Source organism: Rhamphochromis sp. 'chilingali', assembly GCF_963969265.1.
Source record: "Rhamphochromis sp. 'chilingali' genome assembly, chromosome: 2".
Lineage (NCBI taxonomy): Eukaryota > Metazoa > Chordata > Actinopteri > Cichliformes > Cichlidae > Rhamphochromis > Rhamphochromis sp. 'chilingali'.
The window spans coordinates 45,603,995-45,626,963 of record NC_137930.1 but is presented as its reverse complement, the minus strand read 5'-3'; the positions used below and the strand labels follow the sequence as shown (position 1 = coordinate 45,626,963).

Here is a 22,969-nt window from a genome sequence, read left to right as displayed (position 1 = left end):
GCCATAATGCTGGTTAAGGATCACCTTGCAGCAGGGAGCTGGCAGGGACCCACAGCTGATGGCCGATCTCAGCCCCAAGGAGGCCCTGTGGTGCATCCCCATTGCAGCCAGTGGAGTCCAACGTTTAATCACACTTCCACTTCTGATATCTCTCCACGGTCCTGGCATCTAGCGTCTTTGCACCTGCTATCATTAATGGAGGTCCCATTGAATGCATTGGCATGGACCTCATTGAGCAATTTCACCAGCATCCAAGCAGATAGTGCTTTTTATTATTTCTGGTTGCAACACAATATCCCGAAGCAGTGCCACTGTGCAACATTTCTACAAAGACTCTATTTTTGACTGGTTTTGATCACATGGTTGCAGTTGTACATAGTAAAACAAATAACAATACAAAAATTTGCAGTTCTCGTTATATATTTGAGAAAATGTCCATCCTTGAATTTGTGAATATTTTTTCTATAAATTTAAATCACAAGTATGTGAACATTTTTTACACGCAAGCATTTCAAATTACAAGTTCATATTTTTTCTACACATTCTCTCCTTTTATTTTACAAGCTCTCACATTTACAACATATTTACCCTCATAGTAATGCCAACAGACAGTCAGGTCAAACAAAAGGGGTGCTGAGAGTGAACGGGTCCAACCACCTATGCTGCCAAAGTTTGTTTGGATTTAGAGAACATTAGTATGGACCTAAAATCCAAAATGAAAAGTGTCATTCACAAAGTCCTCTAAAATAATATGAAAACCTGGAGCAGCTCAAACAAGAAATAAACCGCAGTTTAACCTCATTTAACACAAAGCTATAGCGACATTATATTGCCAGATGTATTTGCTCGTCTGGCTTCACAGCTGTATGAACTTGAGTGACAATCTGTTCTTAATCCATAGGATTTAATTTCGTGTTGCACAACTCTTTGCAGGTATAACAGCATCAACTCTTTTGGGAAGCCTGTCCACAAGGTTTAGGGGTGTTAGGCTGTTAGGTTTGTTAGGTTTTGGAGTGTTGGGTTTAGGCTTACAGTCTCCACTCTAATCCATCACAACTATGTTCTGTTGGGTTGACGTCAGGACTCTTTGCAGGCCAGTCAAGTCTTTCCACACTACACCAAACTTGCTCATCCATATCTTTATAGACCTTGCTTTGTGCACTGGTGCAAAGTCATGTTGGAACAGGAAGGGCCATCCCCAAACTGTTCCCACAAAGTTAAGAATATGAAATTTTCCAAAATATCTTGAAATGCTGAACCATTAAGAGTTCCTTTCGTTGGAACTATGGGGCTGAACCCAGCTTTTGAGAAAAACCCAACTCTATAATTTGCCTCCACCAAACTTTATACATGGCACAGTGCAGCCAGATAAGTACAATTCTTCTGGTAACCACCAAAGCTAGACCTGTCCATTGCATTGCCAGATTGAGACGCACAATTTTTACTCCAGAGAACATGTCTCTACAGCTCTAGAGTCTAGTGCCAGTATGCTTTAAACCACTGTATATGATGCTTTGCATTGCACTTGGTGATGTAAGGCTCAGATGGAACTGCTCTGACAAGGAAATCCATTGCATGAAATTCTCCATGCACCGTTCTTGAGCTAATCTAAAAGCTACATAAAGTTTAGAGGTCTGTAGCAAATGACTCTGAAGTGGTGACCTCTGTCCATTATGCACCTGAGCATCAGCTGACGCTGCTTTGTGATTTACAGTTTTTTCTGATTGCTTAAGCACATTTATTGTAACTATTGGCTAATTTTGCAAAACTCTTCACACAAATAAGAAAACCTGTCACCCAATAATCAAAACATTGTAGTTCTCTTGTAAAAGAAAACACAGCTAGATTAACTCTTCACACCTTCGTAAAAATGGTGTTTCCGTATCAAACAGTACACACAAGCCATCATCTACTAAGCACACAATGCGCCAACTGCACACTGATGGTATGAATACAAAACACATCTGGCTTTTGCTTTCTCTGTGCACAAGGTAGGCTATGTCAGTTTGAGCTCATACTTCTGTCATAGATCCATAAGCATAGAGGGATCCAAACTTCAAGTACTGGTGTTTATTCAAACACATCAAAACAAACACAAGTGTTTATTTCCAAGTATAGGATTATTTGCAATCGCCATAATGACTATATGGGTTACTTGGTCTGCAGTGAACATGCTTCCTCTGCCCCCAGCATCTGGTCATCTAGCAATTCTGTAAAGTAACAATTTCAGTATTTTTACATCAATGGTATTGGTGTGTTTCTCATTGGCCTATGGCAGTGCTACAAATCTTTGTGCGAAGTGACTATACTCACCGATTCTCATTTCAAGATGTCCTTATGGTACTTGCTACAGTGTAGCGCAGGGGTGCTCAATACGTCGATCGCGATCGACCAGTCGATCGCAAAGGTAGTATTGGTAGATCGCATGGCATTAAAAAAATAGATGCCAGCCTATCATCCATCCCGTCACTTGATTGATACAGGGAAGCCAGTCAGATGACAGCAGATTTTTTCTGACGCTTAGGTCGCTGCGCATGCGCAAACAGCGGCGCGAAGTGTAGTAAAACTGACAAGCTAGTCAGCGAGTTAACTCCAATTTTTAGCTCTCGGTTTTTTCTCTTAAACCTGGCCGTCAGCAGCTACTGTCCGGACTATGCATCCCTGGCTGATTCAATTCAGTGCAAGTCATCAGAGTAAACTCAGGTAATGACAAAAAATTTACATAGTTAATTGTGTTGTGAAATATTGGATATTGCGGTTATGCATGTATATACATTGTAGATATAAAGAATCCTCAATATATTTATAAATAAGTATATGTTTTGGATTTTTGTAGTGGGTAGATCATTTTGACTTGGTCATTTTATAAGTAGCTCACATGCGGAAAAAGTGTGAGCACCCCTGGTGTAGCGGCTCGAGTTAGGCTGGACCCGTTGGCCAGCTACCCTCAGGGTCATTCCACGGTTGATTACATGGTCCACTATTGTAGCTCTGATGTCATCAGTGATTCTATTTCTTACTCTTCCTACCCTTCCTCTCACCCCTCCTCATCTTCCTCTCCTCCCTCCTCGTCTTCCTCTTGCTCCTCCTTGTCCTTGTCGTCCTCTTCATCCTACTTCTTCACCTCCACGTCCTCTTCCTCGGCCTCCTCTTCTACACCTCACTCTTTCTGCTCCCTCCATTGTACTCCGCACACACAGCTTACCTGTATTATAGTGCTTAGGCTGATTGCAAAGTGAACTAATTATCTAAAAAAGTTTTCACATGTGAAAGTGTGCCAGACAGTTGGCAAATTAGTGTTAATGATAGCCATACATGTGTATACTTTTGCTAGGAGTGTGTTGGAAATTTGGTAATTGAGTGTTGTGCAGTGAATTGTGCCTACAGTTTTGCAAAGTGTGTGTTACAAAATTGCAAACTGAGTGCAAAGCAGTTTTTGTGCTTTTAGTTTTGCAAACTCAGTGAGTGGTTTTGCTATAAGTCTGAATAGTTTTAGAGATTGTGCTACAGGAATCACAGTTAGGGTTTAAGCATTCAGAAAAAACTGTAATGTGGAATACCACTTTGTGGATGTTTTTCCCAATCGTTTCCACTCTGTTATATATTACTAACAGTTGACTGTGGAATAATAGTATGAAAATTCCATGACTGGACTTGTGACACAGGACATCCTACCACAGTATCACACTGTAATTTGTTGAGCCCCTTAGAACGACCCATTCTTTCACAAACATTTCTAGAAGCAGTCTGCATGCCTAGGTACTTGATTTTGGATTAGAATTTCATTTTTTGATAACATTTCACTTGAACTCTCAAAATGAAGTCCATACAGATGTTGGAGCATGTGAAGAAGGCCACCATTAAGTGAAAAAAACACCATCATTGATAGCTGATACAGGGAGGTTTGAAAGCCTCACCTTTAAACCACCAGTATACCTCTTGCCATTCTGGCGAGATACTGTAGCTTAATTGTTGTCTCATCTTACCCTAAAAATCTTCTCCAGAAAGCATACACTTCAGTTGTGATTGAAGGTATTTATACTGGAGCAGGGGCTTCGTTTTTAGTCTGCATCTTTCCAGTTTAATGATGTTAAACTTTGTAGATCATAGAGCTTCACTGAGTCAAGCTCTAAGAATAATGCCGCCTCCTTAAAATTTTCAAATTCATCTGAGTATTTGTTGAACCAGTGAGTTCTTTCAAAGAAATCCTTTTCATTCTTGCAAAGAGAAACTACGAATTCTATTCAATCATGATGCACTAATAAAAAGTTAACAGGCCTTAAACCTGCCAAATCAAAAGACACTTGAGAACCTTCAGCATATTTATTAAAATATCTAAGTGAGTGTATGTATATATATATGAGCCTGTGTGTATGTTTTTAACCCTGTATGGTTTAAAGAAATCCAATATAAATTCGAACTTGTCCACCTAATTCTTGTTTTTTTTAAAAAAATGCATTAAAGATGTAGAATTCAAAGAAAGAATTAAAAGCCCCAAACTACCATGACATACATGCCCATAATGAGTGTACAGAAATGTCTGACCTTGTATATCATGTTATACAATCTTTCTAGCTTCCTTCTTCTTTTACCAGTCATAGTCCCTTCATTTAGAATCTCACCACTTTCACCTTTGCAATTCTAGCCTTATTTCTCTCTTGCTTCCTCCTAGCATGCCTTCCCTCCTTTCTCACCTTTTGTGTTCTGACAAAAGTGGCACAGTTTTCACCCTATTGGGCAACATTATGAGATGAAGTCATTTTGAACCTGGCCCCCGACCAAACAGGTATGGACATGTCATTCATCTCATTCATTATGTCATTCATTATCATCCAGTGATTCGGTCAATATTTTACTTCTAACACCTCTCCTTGTACAACATTCCCGCCCTGTGCGCCAACAAAAAAGAAAAAAAAGAAAAGAGAGAAAGACAACCCAACCAAAACAACCAAGGACAAAGCAAAGACACTATTGGACACTGTTGTTATGGCGGAATCTTCATGAAATCCATCCATCCATCGCTTTGTCAGTGTACTTAATCACTATGTATTAACAGGGTCTATACTATTGCAACAGCATTCTTTCTACGTGCTTCACATATTAGAACCAGAAGGTTCTAAAATTCACTAAAGTCTTCATCACTAGGTCCACAGTGGGACACAACTGTCTTTGAAACCTGCTGTGTCTCAGAGGTTGTGCTCTGCACTCATGTCTGTGAAGGTTCTCAGTCATCCAGGTCATCGTAGTCAAAGGAGCTTGCAAAGAAAAGCGTCTGGACTTCTTTAAGTTGCCTGAAGATGTTTCACCTCTCATCCGAGAAGCTTCTTCAGTTCTAAGGTCAAATGGCGGAGAGTCCTAGATTTAAACCCAGTGGGAATATCCCCCCAAAGAGGAACAAAAGGACCCCCTGATGATCCTCTAATCACATGAGTCAAGGTGTGAAAACGGGTGTGGGTCACAATCAGCCAGGGTTTCGGGTGAGCTCATTGTGAAACTTGGCCCCACCTTATCATGCGATTTCCTGAAGTGAGATGGCCCAGGATGTGAGTGGGCGTTAAGGAGTCTGGGGAGGGAACTCAAAACTGGATTATAGATGGCAGACAGTTGGTGTCGTAAACCACCGCCTTTGTTCTAAGATGGTCGCTCACAGTGGACATAGATGGCTTATTTCACTCCTCTTTCAAACCATCTGTCCTCTCTGTCCAACATGTGAACATTGGCATCCTCGAAAGAGTGACCTTTGTCCTTAAGATGCAGATGGACTGCTGAGTCTTGTCCTGTGGAGGTGGCTCTTCTATGTTGTGCCATGCGCTTGTGAAGTGGCTGTTTGGTCTCTCCAATGTAGAGGTCTGGGCATTCCTCGCTACACTGTACAGCATACACCACATTGTTAAGTCTGTGTTTTGGAGTTTTGTCTTTCGGGTGAACCAGTTTTTGTCTGAGCCAAAATCAGCTTTTAAGTGAAAGGATAAGACAGGTCCATTTCACTATAGATGCCATCCAGATCAAGATCAGCCAGACTCTGCAGGAACTGGAAACCCTTCTACCCTCTCCAATCTTAGAAGAGGTTTACAAGTTTGTGGACAAGGCTCAGCAGGCCCAACACTCTAAAGCAGGGGTGTCAAACTCAAATACACAGTGGGCCAAAATTCAAAACTGGAACAATGTCGCGGGCTAACATTAATATTTATTGAAAAAAAATCTTCCTCCAGATATAAGAATCAATCTTTTCTTATTGACTCAAACAAGTTTTGCTGAAAAACTGAATATGGAACAAGCAAAGCTTAATACTAAACAAAATATATATTAGCTGTATAATACCAGTAGGCCAGCTCTAATAGTAATTTGGTATGGCTTCGCGGGCTAAATGTAATTACACTGCGGGCCAAATCTGGCCCGCGGGCCAGAGTTTGACACCTATGCTCTAAAGGAAAAGAAAGACAACACAGAAAATTTCACACCTTGCTTTCAAAAACACACACTCCTCATTCTGAACCTACACAACTCAGAGAAGAAAACACACCTGAAGACAGGAGAAATGGGTAAAGATCTTTTCAGACCGGAATCTCACTGAACCTGAAAAGAGAGTATTAGCCAAAGTACTCAATTTTGCCATTTCTCCGCAACAGTTGCCCATAGTGGACCTCATCACAGCCACAGAAACTGCCATACAGATGAATAAATTATCACCGACAGAAGCAGAGCAAATCAGGATGAAAGTCTCAGCCACCCTCTCCAGTGCCAAAGTCCCTCCGTCCAACCTCACAATACAAGAAAAGTAGGCCGTCGCTTCCCTGAGCAAAGACCACAACATCACTATTTTACCAGCTGATAAGGGAAGATACACTGTGGTCCTAAACACTACAGATTACCACACAAAGATCATTACTCTCCTCAGTGACAACAATACCTACGAAGCCTTAAAGCGAGACCCCACAAGCAGCTACAAATAAAAAAGAAAAAGAAAAAAGAAAGTTATAGCTTGCCTTCAAGACCTTGAAAAGGACAAAATCATTGACTGCCTTACATATCACCACCTTTACCCAGGGGATGCCATACCCTGCTTTTACGGACTTCCTAAAATCCACAAGGAAGGTGTCCCACGTCAGTAGCATAAACTCAGCTACTTACAACATTTCAAAACACCTTGCTACCATCCTTGCACCTCTCATGGGGAACACCCCACACCACATCAAGAACTCCACCGAATTCACCGACAAGGTCCAGAAACTTACCCTGGATCCAGATGAAACCATGGTGTCCTTTGATGTAGTCTCTCTCTTCACTTGCATACCCACCACGGAGGCAGTGTAGACTGTCAGAAAACGACTACAAAAAGACAGCTCCTTAGAAGACAGAACCAACTTCACACCCGATCAGATTTTCACACTGTTAGACCTCTGCCTTACCACAACATACTTCAAATACAATGAAGGCTTCTACAGACAAAAACGTGGCTGTGCCATGGGCTCCCCTGTGTCACCTATTGTAGCCAACCTTTACATGGAGGAATTGGAAAGGAAGGCTCTTTCAAAGGAAGAGTACCCAGCCACTGGTACAGATATGTAGACGACTCCTGGGTCAAAATCAAGACACAAGAAGTGGAATCTTTCACTGCGAACATTAACGCCTTGGATAAAAACATCAAGTTCACTAGGGAAGACACAAAGGACGACTGTTTGCCTTTCCTGGACTGCGCTGTGCACATTGAAGAGAATGGCAACCTCAACATCGAAGTTTACCGGAAGCCCACACACACGGACCAGTACCTCCTCTTTGACTCCCATCACTCTCTGGAACACAAACTTGGAGTAATTAGGACCCTACACCACCGGGCAGAACATGTTCCCTCTAAGCCTAAAGGGAAAAAGAAGGAACACACATATGTAGCACTCAAAACATGCGGTTATCCTAATTGGGCGTTCATAAAGTCAGCAAAGAGGCACAGAAAAGAAGATCAGACATCAGCGAGGGAGGATAAGAAAGACAGACGCAACAACATTGTCATCCCCTATGTAGCCGGTGTATCAGAAAAACTTAGGAGAGTTTTCTCCAAGCATGACATCCCGGTGCATTTCAGACCCAGCAACACACTCAGACAAAAACTGGTTCACCCGAAAGACAAAACTCCAAAACACAGACTTAACAATGTGCTGTATGCTGTACAGTGTAGCGAGGAATGCCCAGACCTCTACATTGGAGAGACCAAACAGCCACTTCACAAGCGCATGGCACAACACAGAAGAGCCACCTCCACAGGACAAGACTCAGCAGTCCATTTTGGATCTAAAGGATAAAGGTCACTCTTTCGAGGATGCCAATGTTCACATGTTGGACAGAGAGGACAGATGGTTTGAAAGAGGAGTGAAAGAAGCCATCTATGTCCACTGTGAGCGACCATCTTTGAACAGAGACGGTGGTTTACGACACCAACTGTCTGCCATCTATAATCCAGTTTTGAGTTCCCTCCCCAGACTCCTTAACGTCCACTCACATCCTGGGCCATCTCACCTCAGGAAATCGCATGATAAGGTGGGGCCAGGTTTCACAATGAGCTCACCCGAAACCCTGGCTGATTGTGACCCACACCCGTTTTCACACCTTGACTCATGTGATTAGAGGATCATCAGGGGGTCCTTTTGTCCCTCTTTGGGGGGGTTACTCCCACTGGGTTTAAATCTAGGACTCTCCACCATTTGACCTTAGAACTGAAGAAGCTTCTCGGATGAGAGGTGAAATGTCTTCAAGCAACTTAAAGAAGTCCAGACGCCTTTCTTTGCAAGCTCCTTTGACTGCTCTGCACTCATCTCGTCAAACAAAGTTGACACCTTGTTGTGTGAATGTCACCATTCCATCAGTCTCAACCACTCAGTTGCAAACCCATCTGTACCACATTTCCTCTCCAGCAAGAAGCATCTTCAGACATTTGCTTCAGTTATTATTTGCTTCCATCTAGTGGCTCTCTTCCTGTAACCCAGCATCTACAGATAACAGAAATACATATGACTGGATGTGGGTAAGCTGTTCACGTCAGGGTCAGCTGAACAAATCTTCAGCTGTTGCTGCATTGTTTTTATTTGTCTGGGTTTTGAGTCACTGAGTCAGATTTCTCACTTTAATGTTTAAAATGCTTTTCACTCTACAGACATCTCAATATTAACTGCCAAAAGTCTATTTGATAATGTTTTTAGGTTTGTTTATTATGTAAGATGCTACTTAATAAAATGACTATACACTACATCCTTTCAAAACTGAGGCAAACAATATGCTACAAAACCATGTCTGGGTTTTGATATCCTCTCCAACCTCCACCCAGAGAGGGTAGAGTGCCCACTCTGGGTCAGGTTTGAGTTCCTGCGCAAGTAGAGGAGTTTAAGTATCTCAGGTCTTGTTCGCGAGTGACAGGAGAAGGGAGCGGGAGATAGACAGCAGGATTGGAGAAATTGCGAATACAAGCAGCGGAAATGGGCTTCCTCCCAAGGGTAATTCAGCCATCTGGGAGGGGCTCAGAGTAGAGCCGCTGCTCCTCCACATCGGAAGGAGCCCGTTGAGGTGGTTCAGGCATCTGATAAGGATGCCTCCTGAGCTTCTCTTGAGTGAGGTGTTCTGGGTATGTCCCACCTGGAGGAGGTTCCAGGGCAGACCTAGGACAAACTGAAGAGATCATATCTCTTATTTGGCTGGCCTGGGGACACCTTGGTGCCAAATAAGCTGGAGGAGGTGGCCGGGGAGAGGGAGGTCTGGGCTTCTCTGCTTAACTTGCTGTCCCCACGACCTGGCCCCGGATAAGATGAAGAAGATGGATGGATGGATGATTTTGATATACTGAGTTAGATTTTTCATTCTCCCATTAAAAGTAATCTCAACACTGTTTGATCACATTAAACAGCCAAAAAAAGGGTCATTTTAATACAGTGCCACACCACTTTTGCTCCAGAGCTCTTGGAATACATTAAAATTGGATTTAGACGACAATAAAACAAGAAGTTAAAGAGACAAGTGAGCTATTCATAGATAAGCTGATTGTTTATTTAACGTTTAACCTCAACCGTTAAGCTATGTACAGGAGTTGCCTGATGGTCAGGTGATCAAGTTCTGCCAAGTGATCGTGGACTGCTGTTAGCTTCTTCAGCAATGTGCTAGTATTGTCTCAATTGACCGACTAACATTAGCTTTCCTGATTCTTCTTCACCACAGGGGCTTTCTTTACTTGCATCCTTGATGCACAACGCCTCTGTCAGTGCGCCCCAGGGCAGCTGTGGCTACAATGTAGCTTGCTATCGCCAGTGTGTGAATGTGTGTGTGAATGGGTGAATGACTGAATGTAGTGTAAAGCGCTTTGGGGTCCTTAAGGACTAGAAAAGCGCTATACAAATGCAGGCCATTTACCATTTATTTACTTGATCTCATACCTGAGACGAGGCAGTTGCTTTATCCTTAGCTCAGCAGATGCTCAGTTAAAATGCTGTTTTCTACCAGAGTTGGCTTATCGTGTCCATGCATCTCACTATTGTTCCCATTGTGCTGGCTGTAGTCTCTGGATCTCTTGCTTTGATTGCACCAGGTGCCAGGTACTTCTCGGTCAGTGTGGATATTGGTCGTCTGTTAATTCATAACTACTCATGGGTTTGGATGCCACAGTACACTTTTTATCAATATGTCCTGGTTCCACAAGAGGACATACTGATGAAAAGTGGCCTTGTTGAGACAGGTGATGTCCGAGCTGTTATTACTTTAGTCGTGTATCTCTTGCTCTTCCAAGGTGTGTGGGGGTGTGTGCATGTGTGTGTGTGTGTTGATTTTCCTTCTCTCAAAGTGACTTTGTTGCTCAAATGAAATATCACATAGGATCATAAATGTATTATAAATCCTACAGACTCAAGGGACACAATAATCTTATAACACTTGTTTTTAGCATGTTTTTGCCAGATAACTATTGTAGAGGTTAAAATTTAAGAGAAAAATATAAGTAGACCTTTCTTCCAAAAAGGCTAAAACAAAACTTTGACAATTGTAGATGCGTGTTGTGTACAATGCACTTTAATAAAACTAACTTAAAAGAGAGACGTGAAATGAAGATGTGATTTTCCCCAAAGGAGGAGGCTTTGATATATAATACAAGGTTAGCTAAATATGATAAACAAGGCCCAGTTTTGCAGATGATGACAGATTCACGTGCTTGCCCATCTGCAGTGGAGTTTGTTTATGTTCCAATTTTCTTTCTTCAGTCAATTGCCATGGGTAGGAAGAGGAAAACATCAGCCTTAAAGTCAGCTGTGTACACTTGAACACCACATGCAGTCTAAACTTTTTTTTCCCCATTTATACACAAACAGCCATGGAGTCCGCTCCACTTACATATCCCTCCTTTTGGGCAACACATGCACCCTTTGTTGATTTCACATTCCAGAGTGGCTTACATTTAGCTCTTAGTGCTGTATTGAAAGGATATCACACTGTAGCTCTTTTTTAACTCTAGTCTGCTAATATAAGCAAACATACAACATTGTCAAAATCTTAAGTAGTGACTCTGTGTTATTATATGTTTTCCATTTGTCTTTGTGACAGAGTTGGAGTCTTATGACACCAAAAAAATCAATCAAGATCAGCCGGTGCGCCGAAAGAAGAAAGAAAATCAATGTGGAAACTTTAGAGCAGATAAAGACAACACATCACTTACCCCAAATGCAGGATTGTCTGTCCCCTGGTCATTGAGTCCAAGCTCTATTGTTTCTTCTGTCGTGAGATGCATTGTGGAAAATCAGGCAAGGTGTTGTAAACTCCGCATAAATACAAAAACACACAAGGTGGGAGTAAATCTCTAACTGAGCACAGAAATAAAAGGGACAACATTAATAACCCATTTCCCTAGTTTCGCTAGGAATGCTGACTATCGCAGTCAGAAAGAGAACGGCTTAGTTATTTTGTAATCTCCTCTTTGGCTCTGAAAACTTTCTGGACTGCTGCTGGGTGAGTGTGAACTCTAGTTACTCTGACTTTGGGTCATGTGCCTGCTGTTGTGTGATGATGGACCTATTGAGAATAGCGAAGCAAGTTTGTCACATGCATCTTTATTTACACATGAATCATACTGTTATCAAATATTTGCAGGTGAAATATTTAAGGAATTTAACAAAGTGGCAGATTTCAGCTTTTGATGTTCATCTTTGGATTGGATCCATGGATACCATGTTTCCACTTGACACATTACGATACCCGACACTAATTGCAACTGTATTAAAATAAATCACAAATCATTGTATTTTGCTCACTGCACTGAGGCAAAAACTTAATTTAAAAAAACTTTTGAAACTTACTGTGACGCACAATCATCTTTCCTTATAAGCAATATAATTTATTTTCTCCTAGAATTGTTTTTTTGTGGTCTATTAATTTGCAACAGCTCAGTGATAAAGAGATTGACCTCGAGTGCTATCATGAGCAAACTAGTTCAAAGACGTTACATAATTATGCATTTTACGTCCAACATGGAAAAATTAAGTGCTCACACAACAATAAAGCATTTCAGAAGCTTAAATGCAGATTTCTGTATTTCTCCTATAGAAACCTTGCCTTCTTTAACTAAACACCTTATAACTAGACTTGATTCTGCATTTCTCATTGTAACAGTGCTTAACAAATTTATTTGACCACCTCTCGTAAAACAAGAAAACTTAAATGTTTTAGAAATCTATCTAAACCTTTTTTAAAACTAAAACTAATATTGTTATTTATTATAGAAAAAAATGAACTGGAAAATTAATTAATCACCCATAACATTCAACCACTAAAGTTACTTTTTTTTGTTTTTTGTTATGCAGAAGCCAGACAACACACACCATCCAGCCATCCATCCATCTTCTTCCACTTATCGGGAGCTGGGTCACGGGGGCAGCAGCCTAAGCAGAGAAACCTAGACCTCCCTCTCCCCAGCCACCTCCTCCAGCTTGTCCAGGGTAACACCAAGGGTTTCCCAGGCCAACTAAGAGATATAATTTCACCAGCGTGTCCTGGCTCTACCCTGGGGCCTCATCCCGGTGGGACATACCCGGAACAGAAGCATCCTTGTCAGATGCACGAACCTCCTCAATTGGCTCCTTTCGATGTGGCAGAGCCGCTCTAGAGTACTTTGAGCTCTACTCTGGCAGACTCCCTAATAGAGAGGCCAGCCACCCTTTGGAGAAAGCTAATTCCTGCTGCTTGTATCCATGTCACTACCCAAGGCTCGTGACCATAGATGAGCTTGGGGATGTAAATTGACTGGGAGAGGAGCTTTGCCTTTATGCTCAGCTCTCTCTTCACCACGATGGACTGGTACTATGTCTGTATCACTGCAGCCACAGCACCAGCTCTCGTCTCCCCTCACTCATGAACAAGACACCAAGATACTTAAACTCCTCCACTTGGGGCAGTAGCTCATCCCTGACCCAGAGTGGGCACACCACCCTTTTTTGGTGAGGATCTTGGCCTCAGACCTGGAGGTGCTGATTCTCATTCCGGCCGCATCACATTCGGCTGCGAACCGCTCCAGTACGAGCTGGAGTCCACCACCTGATGAAGCCAACAGAACCACATCATCCACGAAAAACTGAGAGGATATTCAGAGACTGGCCAAGTGGAAGCCTCCCACCACCTAGAAATGCTTTAAAATTGTGCAATAAAAATTGTCACTTATTTTGTTCACAAAAGAATTGTGAACAGAATAAGTTAGTAAATTTGGGAGACAAACATCCTCTCTAATTTTACAAAGCATATATTTACAGCTGGATCTGATGACCCTGCAATAAAAAATATGTGCAGGTTTCTAATTATATTGCCCAAGGGAAGCATTTAGAATATAAAATGCATCGATGTCACCACTGAACCCTGTGGAACCCTGTGACTAACTGTTGAGTGTGAGCAAGACTCTATTTACATGCATATACTGGAATCGATTAGATTGATATGATACAAACCATTGCAGTGCAGTACCAATGGTGTTTTAATCTCTGTAATAAAACTCTGTAGTATACTGTGGTCAGCAGTATTGAACGTTGGTCTAGTAGAACAACCACAGAGATGACTCCACTGCCAGAGGCCATAAGTTATCATTCATATCCTTTACTATTGCTGTTTCTGTGCTATAATATACTATAAATCCTGATTGAATAAACCATTCATTAATGTTGCTGTAATTAATGATATCTGTTGAACTGATGTGAATTTTTTTATGGTTTTTCTAATGGTTAAGATTTTGTTTTTGTTGCTAGTTAAACTTGGCTACCTAAGGTTATTCTACGGTGGCTGGGAAGTGCAAATCGCAACAAATTAAAAAACCACAACAAATTAAAAACCCCACAACAAATTACAAAAACCCACAACAAATTACAAAAACCCACAACAAATTACAAAAACCCCACAACAAATTACAAAAACCCACAACAAATTAAAAAAAACCCACAACAATTTACAAAAACCGACAGCAAATTAAAAATCCTTGACGGAAAGGGATTGTCTGAAATACCAGAAGTGACGCAACGATTAGCCTAATCCGGTTGTTCAGTGATGACGCGAAGAATCCTACTTCCGGGCCTAATATGGCTTTTGTGTTGTTAACATGTTTAATGCTATGTATTTTCTTGTATTTGATCTCAAAAAGCTCCTTAGGATGTAACTACAGCCCAGCCCATGCAGCAGTATATGAATGACTAACTTCGTATTATGGATGGATTATCTCAGTTGTTCTCCTGGCTGAAGTTTGGTCCTTTTACAGCAGGGGTGTCAAACTCAAATACACAGTGGGCCAAAATTCAAAACTGGAACAAAGTCGCGGGCTAACGTTAATATTTACTGAAAAAAAATCTTCCTCTAGATATAAGAATGAATCTTTTCTTATGGACTCAAACAAGTTTTGCTGAAAAACTGAATATGGAACAAGCAAAGCTTAATACTAAACAATATATATATTAGCTCTATAATACCAGTAGGCCAGCTCCAATAGTAATTTGGTATGGCTTCTTGGGCCAAATGTAATTAGGCTGCGGGCCAGATTTGGCCCGCGGGCCAGAGTTTGGCACCTATGTTTTACAGCCTCCTGCCATGCGATTACATTTGTTCCTGACCACCGAGAACACTCACGTTAACTGTTATCGAGTGGAAAAAAAGTTAGCCTGTTTATATTATGCTAACATAGCTGTGTCGCTAGCGGTCACGTAGCACATCATTATATACCAGCTAGCCCAACTTCAGTAACCCTACAAACGTCACTGCTGTTTAGTTTTCTGTCTTCATTTATGTTGGAAGTGATAACAGAGGTGTACGTTTTAATTTGTTTCCAAAACCCCGCAGTCAGGACATGCTATATTGCAGAGGTGTGGACTCGAGTCACATGACTTGGACTCGAGTCAGACTCGAGTCATTAATTTTATGACTTTAGACTTGACTTGAAAAAATTTTCTAAGACTTGTGACTTGACTTGGACTTTTACACCAATGACCTGGGACTTGAATTGGACTTGAACTGGTTTACTTGAAAAGACTTGATATTTCACCCCAAATATAAAATTTAACATGCATATTATATAGAGATTGAAAATGTGACGTCATTCAGGGGTAAAACCACAAAGGATTCTGGGAACTCGTGGCAAGAGGTATTAGCGCACGCAGGCTTTCAATTGAAATCAGTCACACAGCGATAAAAAGAAACACAAAAATGTCAAGAAGCTGTTGTATTATTAACTGCAATAGCCGGTCGCATGACAGCCACGGGAAGCCGACGGGTAAAGAGATCGGTTGTTATCGGATTACGTCGTTGAAGAGAAATTGTTCGAGCCATGTTTCCGAAGTAACAAAGAGGCGACGGATGGCCTGGATTGCAGCCATTCAAAGACAAAATATAACGTCCCAGAACACTCCAGCTCACAGGTTAGTCTGCTCCAAGCATTCCCACAAAGGTCAGAGTTTTGTAGTAGTTAATACGTCATTTTTCTTAACATAATTGGTGATATAGGTTACAAGCAAGTCTGGCGCTGAACAGAAATTGTCACGCTATGCTCCTTTATTTATTGTGCATAAATAGTAAATTGTCCTGACACAATATTGTGTTTCGCTTCTGTTATTACCATGGTACATTGACAAAAACATATACTTTTATTCACAGGGTAAAACAGGTTTTTGTATCACCAATTGCCCAGTGCGATTACAGCATACAATATTATTGTCACTGCTACATTTCAGTAATGCGAACCAGAAATTATTTCCACTACTAATTAATTACCATTGAGCTCAAAGGTTATATTAATAAACGGTTAACGAATGTGTATTTATGACGACGATTTGTGAGACTGGTAAACTTATGATAGGTACGATGGTCTTTCGTTCTACACTGTGCATTTCAAGGTCCTGCACCCATCCGGCGGTAAACTGTACCTGGGCTTGTTGCAGTGACCTGAAGTTACTAAACTTCATGAGTGTATGCACTCACTCCAAGAACCGTATGATTATAAATATGCATATAAATATGCTACGATGAGATAGCTGACTTCATCTAACTAGCAAATGTTGTCCAGGCTACGTTGGTGATGCAGTTTTTTTAATGTATATGATATTTTTGTCAAGCGATTTTAAAGCCAGTCCTACAACCGCATCCAAGAATAACATGCAGCTTATCTCAGAACCGTCGGTGAAAATTATTCTAGGAGCTAGGTTTAATTGAGCTGCATTTTATAGAGGTGCAATTTCACAATTTGTGTATATTTTCTACGTTCACTATTTCGTCATGTGTTGAGAAAAACACAGATTTAAAAATTACATGGTCTAATATTTACATTTAGCATATAACTGCAACATTATTTTTTCGTTTTTTTTTAAAGACTCGAAACGACTTGAAATTCAAAATTTCAGACTTGTGACTTTACTCGGACTTTTACACCAGTGACTTGAGACTCGACTCTGACTTGCCTGACATTACTTGAGACTTGACTTTTGACTTGTGGATAAAGACTTGAGACTTACTTGAGACCAGAGGAGGAGCCAGACATTTGAAACACCCGGGGCTTAGCCCTAAAGGGTAGTATGCATGTGGGATTTTTTTTTTTTGGGGGGGGTGGGGTTAGAAATGACTGAAAGATTAATTGGCTCTGTTTTGAGTTTTGTTCAAAAAAGAATGACTTCATATAGGGAAATATATATATCACACATGCAGGACACCTTAAACTAGTTTTTTAATTAAGCAGCAAGACAGAACGAAGTCGGGGCTGTATCAAGACACAGGGACTAAACCCCAATTCAACCAGACGCAGAACTGATCCAGAATTAAAACAGGACTACAACAGTTCAAAAGCAGGACTACTGAGGACTTAACCAAGACATAACCACAATCAGAACTAGATGATAGTAGCACTAAAAATCATCATAGACCTGCACTACACTTATTTATTTAATTCTACCAAAGTACAATATTTAGATTGAGAAAAGTTTATATAATTATTTAGCCTTGTTGTGCAAACAAGCCTGCAGAACTTAATAAATATAGAATTTGAAAAATAGCAAACCTAAAAAGAAACACTAGGTACGAGATACATGAGTACCTATGATACAGTGATACTTTTAGTAAGCAACCATTTGACTAACATGTGTGTCTCACCTGCTCTTGTTCATCTCTGTTCTGTCCTCATTCTCCATCTCAATCTCTGCTCCTCTCTCTCTCTTTGTGCTGACAATCATCAAATATACAGTTGAAACCAGATATTTACAAACTCTTCAGATCAAAACACAAACACTTTTTTAATTGTAACATCAAATCAGACTAAATGTTTATTTTTTTAGATTGATAAATATAAAAACATATTTGTTAACTTTAAGAGTAAAGAGAGAAACTGTCTGTGTTTTTTAATTGCAAATGGCACCAAATTGTATTCAAACTGAGCCACACTTATGGAGCTCCACAGTTCTTTTCCTGGTGTTTTGGTTGACATCTCTTGATTTTCCCATGTCACAGAAACAGGCTTTGTGTTTTGCCTTATATGCATCCACAGCTGTGCCACCAATTTACTCACATGGACTCTACTAACCTATCAGAAGCTTCTTCAGCTCAGAATGGAATCCTCTGGAGTTTTCTTATTAATTAACAATAAACTTAGTGTATATGTACTCCTAAATTTAATGAAAGTGATAAAAAATAGACAGCTCTGTCTCTCTTTATTCTGACATTTAACTAATTCAAAAGATATTTCAATATTTATCTAAAACAAAAGTTTACTCTAAATTGATGTTGTACAGTAAAAATGTTTTATGTTTTCTCCCTAAAGTGTATGTAAATATCTGGTTACAAATGTGAATATCCTGCTGTGTACTGAAATCCCTCTTGTTTTGCATAGAAATATACTGAACAACATACAAAGCATAATATATAAAATAACATTTACCTGAGTTTTTTCTTTGAAAGAACCCTCTAATGTCCATTCTTATATTTCAGTACATAACTGAAACCGAATTAGTCGGGGAGGGTAAGAACTGAAAATATGAAATAAACACACGTAAGCTAAGACTCTCTAAAAAATAGCATTTGTTCGGCTTTTCATTTCGCCATTTGTTGATTCACTTGAAGAGCAAGTAAAATAATATTGGTCAAGTGATCAGTTTCATATCAATCTTTCGTGATGCACCGTCATATTTACATTATTTGTACGGTACGAATGATTTGCTTTGGTACCTGGTCAAACTTAAGCTCTCCTTAGTATGGCTGGCTCCGTCTCTCCAACAGCGCACTCACGGGCAGCAGCTCCCCCCGCCCCCTCGCTCAGTCGCTTAGTGCCTGAGCTTGGATCATACCAATATCAGGGGGGGATTCACGCACAGTCGTAAATTCCCACAGTGTGCACTATGTGCTTCGAATATTGTGTGTACTTTTTGTTTTATACAGTTGTCAGCCAGGCATCTAACTATGAAAAAATTACACTCCAAAATACCCCGGGCTTCTGACAAAACAACCCGGGCTTAAGCCCCGTAAGCCACCCCAACGCTCCGCCCCTGCTTGAGACTTGCAAAACAATGACTTGGTCCCACCTCTGCTATATTGTATTTAGATAGAAGCTAGCGAGCTAACTCCCTGCTAACTTCTAACTCTGTTAAATGTCATAAATTCCATTTTCATGGATGCCTGGATGCTAAACTCAATTGTTACACCTGGTAGAGCAGAACGCTGATCATTTTATTAAAGATGAAAGACTTTAGACAGTTTTTCAACTCTCAGTAATGCCATAGTGATCATTTGATATATGGACCTGCAGCGGAGTTTAGGTCCAGACACGGCTAGTGACGTCAGACTGAACAACCGGATTGGGCTTTTGGAGCGTGATGTCACGAGAGGGGGCGTGGCCATGATTTTTGTTTGAGGCGCTATGTTTCTGGGCCAAACAAAGCGCTCCTAAAAGCAGTCAGTGATCACTGTTGGCCTCCCTCTGCTTTTATCACCACTAATCATTTGAAAGCTCAGTTTTTAAAACCTTACGATGTAGCTACAGCCCAGCCTATGCAGCAGTATATGAATGACTAATCCTATACATCCTTGTGGATGAATTATCTCAGTTGCTCTCCTGGCTGAAGTTTGGTCCTTTTACAGCAACCTGCCATGAGATTACAGTGGGGCAAAAAAGTATTTAGTCAGCCACCGATTGTGCAAGTTCCCCCACTTAAAATGATGACAGAGGTCAGTAATTTGCACCAGAGGTACACTTCAACTGTGAGAGACAGAATGTGAAAAAAAATCCATGAATTCACATGGTAGGATTTGTAAAGAATTTATTCGTAAATTAGGGTGGAAAATAAGTATTTGGTCACCTCAAACAAGGAAAATCTCTGGCTCTCACAGACCTGTAACGTCTTCTGTAAGAAGCTTTTCTGTCCCCCACTCGTTACCTGTATGAATGGCACCTGTTTGAACTCATCATCTGTGTAAAAGACACCTGTCCACAGCCTCAAACAGTCAGACTCCAAACTCCGCCATGGCCAAGACCAAAGAGCTTTCGAAGGACACCAGGAAAAGTATTGTAGACCTGCACCAGACTGGGAAGAGTGAATCTACAATAGGCAAGCAGCTTGGTGTGAAAAAATCAACTGTGGGAGCAATCATCAGCAAATGGAAGACATACAAGACCACTGATAATCTCCCTCGATTTGGGGCTCCACGCAAGATCTCATCCCGTGGGGTCAAAATGATCATGAGAACGGTGAGCAAAGATCCCAGAACCACACGGGGGGACCTGGTGAATGACCTGCAGAGAGCTGGGACCAAAGTAACAAAGGTCACCATCAGTAACACACTACGACGGCAGGGAATCAAATCCTGCAGTGCCAAACGTGTTCCGCTGCTGAAGCCAGTGCATGTCCAGGCCCGTCTGAAGTTTGCCAGAGAGCACATGGATGATACAGCAGAGGATTGGGAGAATGTCATGTGGTCAGATGAAACCAAAGTAGAACTTTTTGGTATAAACTCAACTCGTCGTGTTTGGAGGAAGACGAATACTGAGTTGCATCCCAAGAACACCATACCTACTGTGAAGCATGGGGGGTGGAAACATCATGCTATGGGGCTGTTTTTCTGCCAAGGGGACAGGACGACTGATCCGTGTTAAGGACAGAATGAATGGGGCCATGTATCGTGAGATTTTGAGCCAAAACCTCCTTCCATCAGTGAGAACTTTGAAGATGAAACGAGGCTGGGTCTTCCAACATGACAATGATCCAAAACACACCGCCCGGGCAACAAAGGAGTGGCTCCGTAAGAAGCATTTGAAAGTCCTGGAGTGGCCTAGCCAGTCTCCAGACCTCAACCCCATAGAAAATCTGTGGCGGGAGTTGAAAGTCCGTGTTGCTCGGCGACAGCCCCAAAACATCACTGCTCTCGAGAAGATCTGCATGGAGGAATGGGCCAAAATACCAGCTACTGTGTGTGCAAACCTGGTAAAGACCTATAGTAAACGTTTGACCTCTGTTATTGCCAACAAAGGTTATGTTACAAAGTATTGAGTTGTATTTTTGTTATTGACCAAATACTTATTTTCCACCCTGATTTACGAATAAATTCTTTACAAATCCTACCATGTGGATTCATGGATTTTTTTTTCACATTCTGTCTCTCACAGTTGAAGTGTACCTCTGGTGCAAATTACTGACCTCTGTCATCATTTTAGGTGGGGGAACTTGCACAATCGGTGGCTGACTAAATACTTTTTTGCCCCACTGTATATTTGTTCCAGACCACCGAGAATCCTAACGATAACTTTTATCAAGTGGAAAAAAGTTAGCCTGTTTATATTATGCTAACATAGCTGTGTCGCTAGTGGTGACGTAGCAAATCATTATATATAACCTTCAGTAACCCTAGAAAACGTCACTGCTGTTTAGTTTTCTGCCTTCATTTATGTTGAAAGTGATAGCAGAGCTGTACGTTTGAATTTGTTTCCAAAATCCCTCATTTAGATGGAAGCTAGCGAGCTAACTTCCTGCTAACTTCTAACTCTGTTAAATGTCATAAATTCCGCTTCGTTTTCATGGTTGCCTGGATGATAAACTCAATTGTTACACATGGTAGAGCAGAGCGCTGATCATTTTATTACAGATGAAAGACTTTAGATAGTTTTTCAACTCTCAGTGATTTATGGACCTGCAGCAGCCGTTTGAGCCCATGCTAGTGACGTCAGACTTAAAGACCAGATAAAGAGTGATATGAACATATCTATAACTTACCGGAATGAAAATGTCTGGAGCACACCAACAGATATTTGGAGATGGAAGAGAACTGGATATCAGCTCGTCTCACAGCTGCTATCCAGACTAGACGCCTTCTTTTGGTAACATCTGATACAAGAGGTCTGTGAAGGTTCTCAGTCATCTAGGTCATCGTAGTCAAAGGAGCTTGCAAAGAAAAGCGTCTGGACTTCTTTAAGTTGCTTGAAGACGTTTCACCTCTCATCCGAGAAGCTTCTTCAGTTCTAAGGTCAAATGGTGGAGAGTCCCAGATATAAACCTAGTGGGAGTAACCCCCCCCCCCCCAAAGAGGGACAAAAGGACCCCTTGATGATCCTCTAATCGCCTGAGCCAAGGTGTGAAACTGGGCGTGGGTCCAAATCAGCCAGAGTTTCAGGTGTGTTCATTGTGAAACCTGGCCCCACATCATGCGAATTCCTGAGGTCAGATGGCCCAGGATGTGAGTGGGCGTTAAGGCGTCTGGGAAGGGATCTCAAAACTGGATTATAGATGGCAGAGAGTTGGTGTCGTAAACCCCCGCCTCTGTTCAAAGATGGTCGCTCACAGTGGACATAGATGGCTTCTTTCACTCCTCTTTCAAACCATCTGTCCTCTCTGTCCAAAATGTGAACATTGGCATCCTCGAAAGAGTGTCCTTTATCCTTAAGATGCAGATGGACTGCTGAGTCTTGTCCTGTGGAGGTGGCTCTTCTGTGTTGTGCCATGCGCTTGTGAAGTGGCTGTTTGGTCTCTCCAATGTAGAGGTCTGGGCATTCCTCGCTGCACTGTACAGCATACACCACATTGTTAAGTTTGTGTCTTGGCGTTTTGTCTTTCGGGTGAACCAGTTTCTGTCTGAGCGTGTTGTTGGGTCTGAAATACACTGGGATGTCATGCTTGGAGAAAACTCTCCTGAGTTTCTCTGATACACCGGCTACATAGGGGATGACAATGTTGTTGCGTCTGTCCTTCTTATCCTCCCTCGCTGGTGTCTGGTCTTCTTTTCTGTACCTCTTTGCTGACTTTAAGTCCAGACGCTTTTCTTTGAAAGCTCCTTTGACTCTGATACAAGAGCTGTCTCATGTTGCGCCCAGGTGGGGAAAGAATGAAAAGATAAACCATTTTCAACCTTATTCCCTTGCCGGTCGTGCGATCTAACTTTACAACCGACCGCACAGCAAGTACGAACCATAGCTGGTGTTATCCATGTACTTTCGCTCCTCTTTCGCTAGCGCTTTGTTTGG

General features: G+C 41.4%; 1 protein-coding gene across 1 annotated transcript in view; it reads right to left on the bottom strand.

Moving 5' to 3' along the window:
• The window catches only part of LOC308392093 (solute carrier family 23 member 2), an 80,275-nt gene extending 58,416 nt beyond the window's left edge, over positions 1-21,859 (bottom strand). Inside the window, exons 1-2 of the mRNA XM_080874958.1 lie at positions 21,726-21,859; positions 11,681-11,780 (exon numbers count right to left, since the gene is read on the bottom strand). Of these exons, the coding sequence (XP_080731084.1) occupies positions 11,681-11,752 (72 nt within the window). The 5' untranslated portion in view covers positions 11,753-11,780; positions 21,726-21,859. The remainder of the gene's footprint in view (positions 1-11,680; positions 11,781-21,725) is intronic.
• Positions 21,860-22,969: the final 1,110 nt, after the last annotated feature.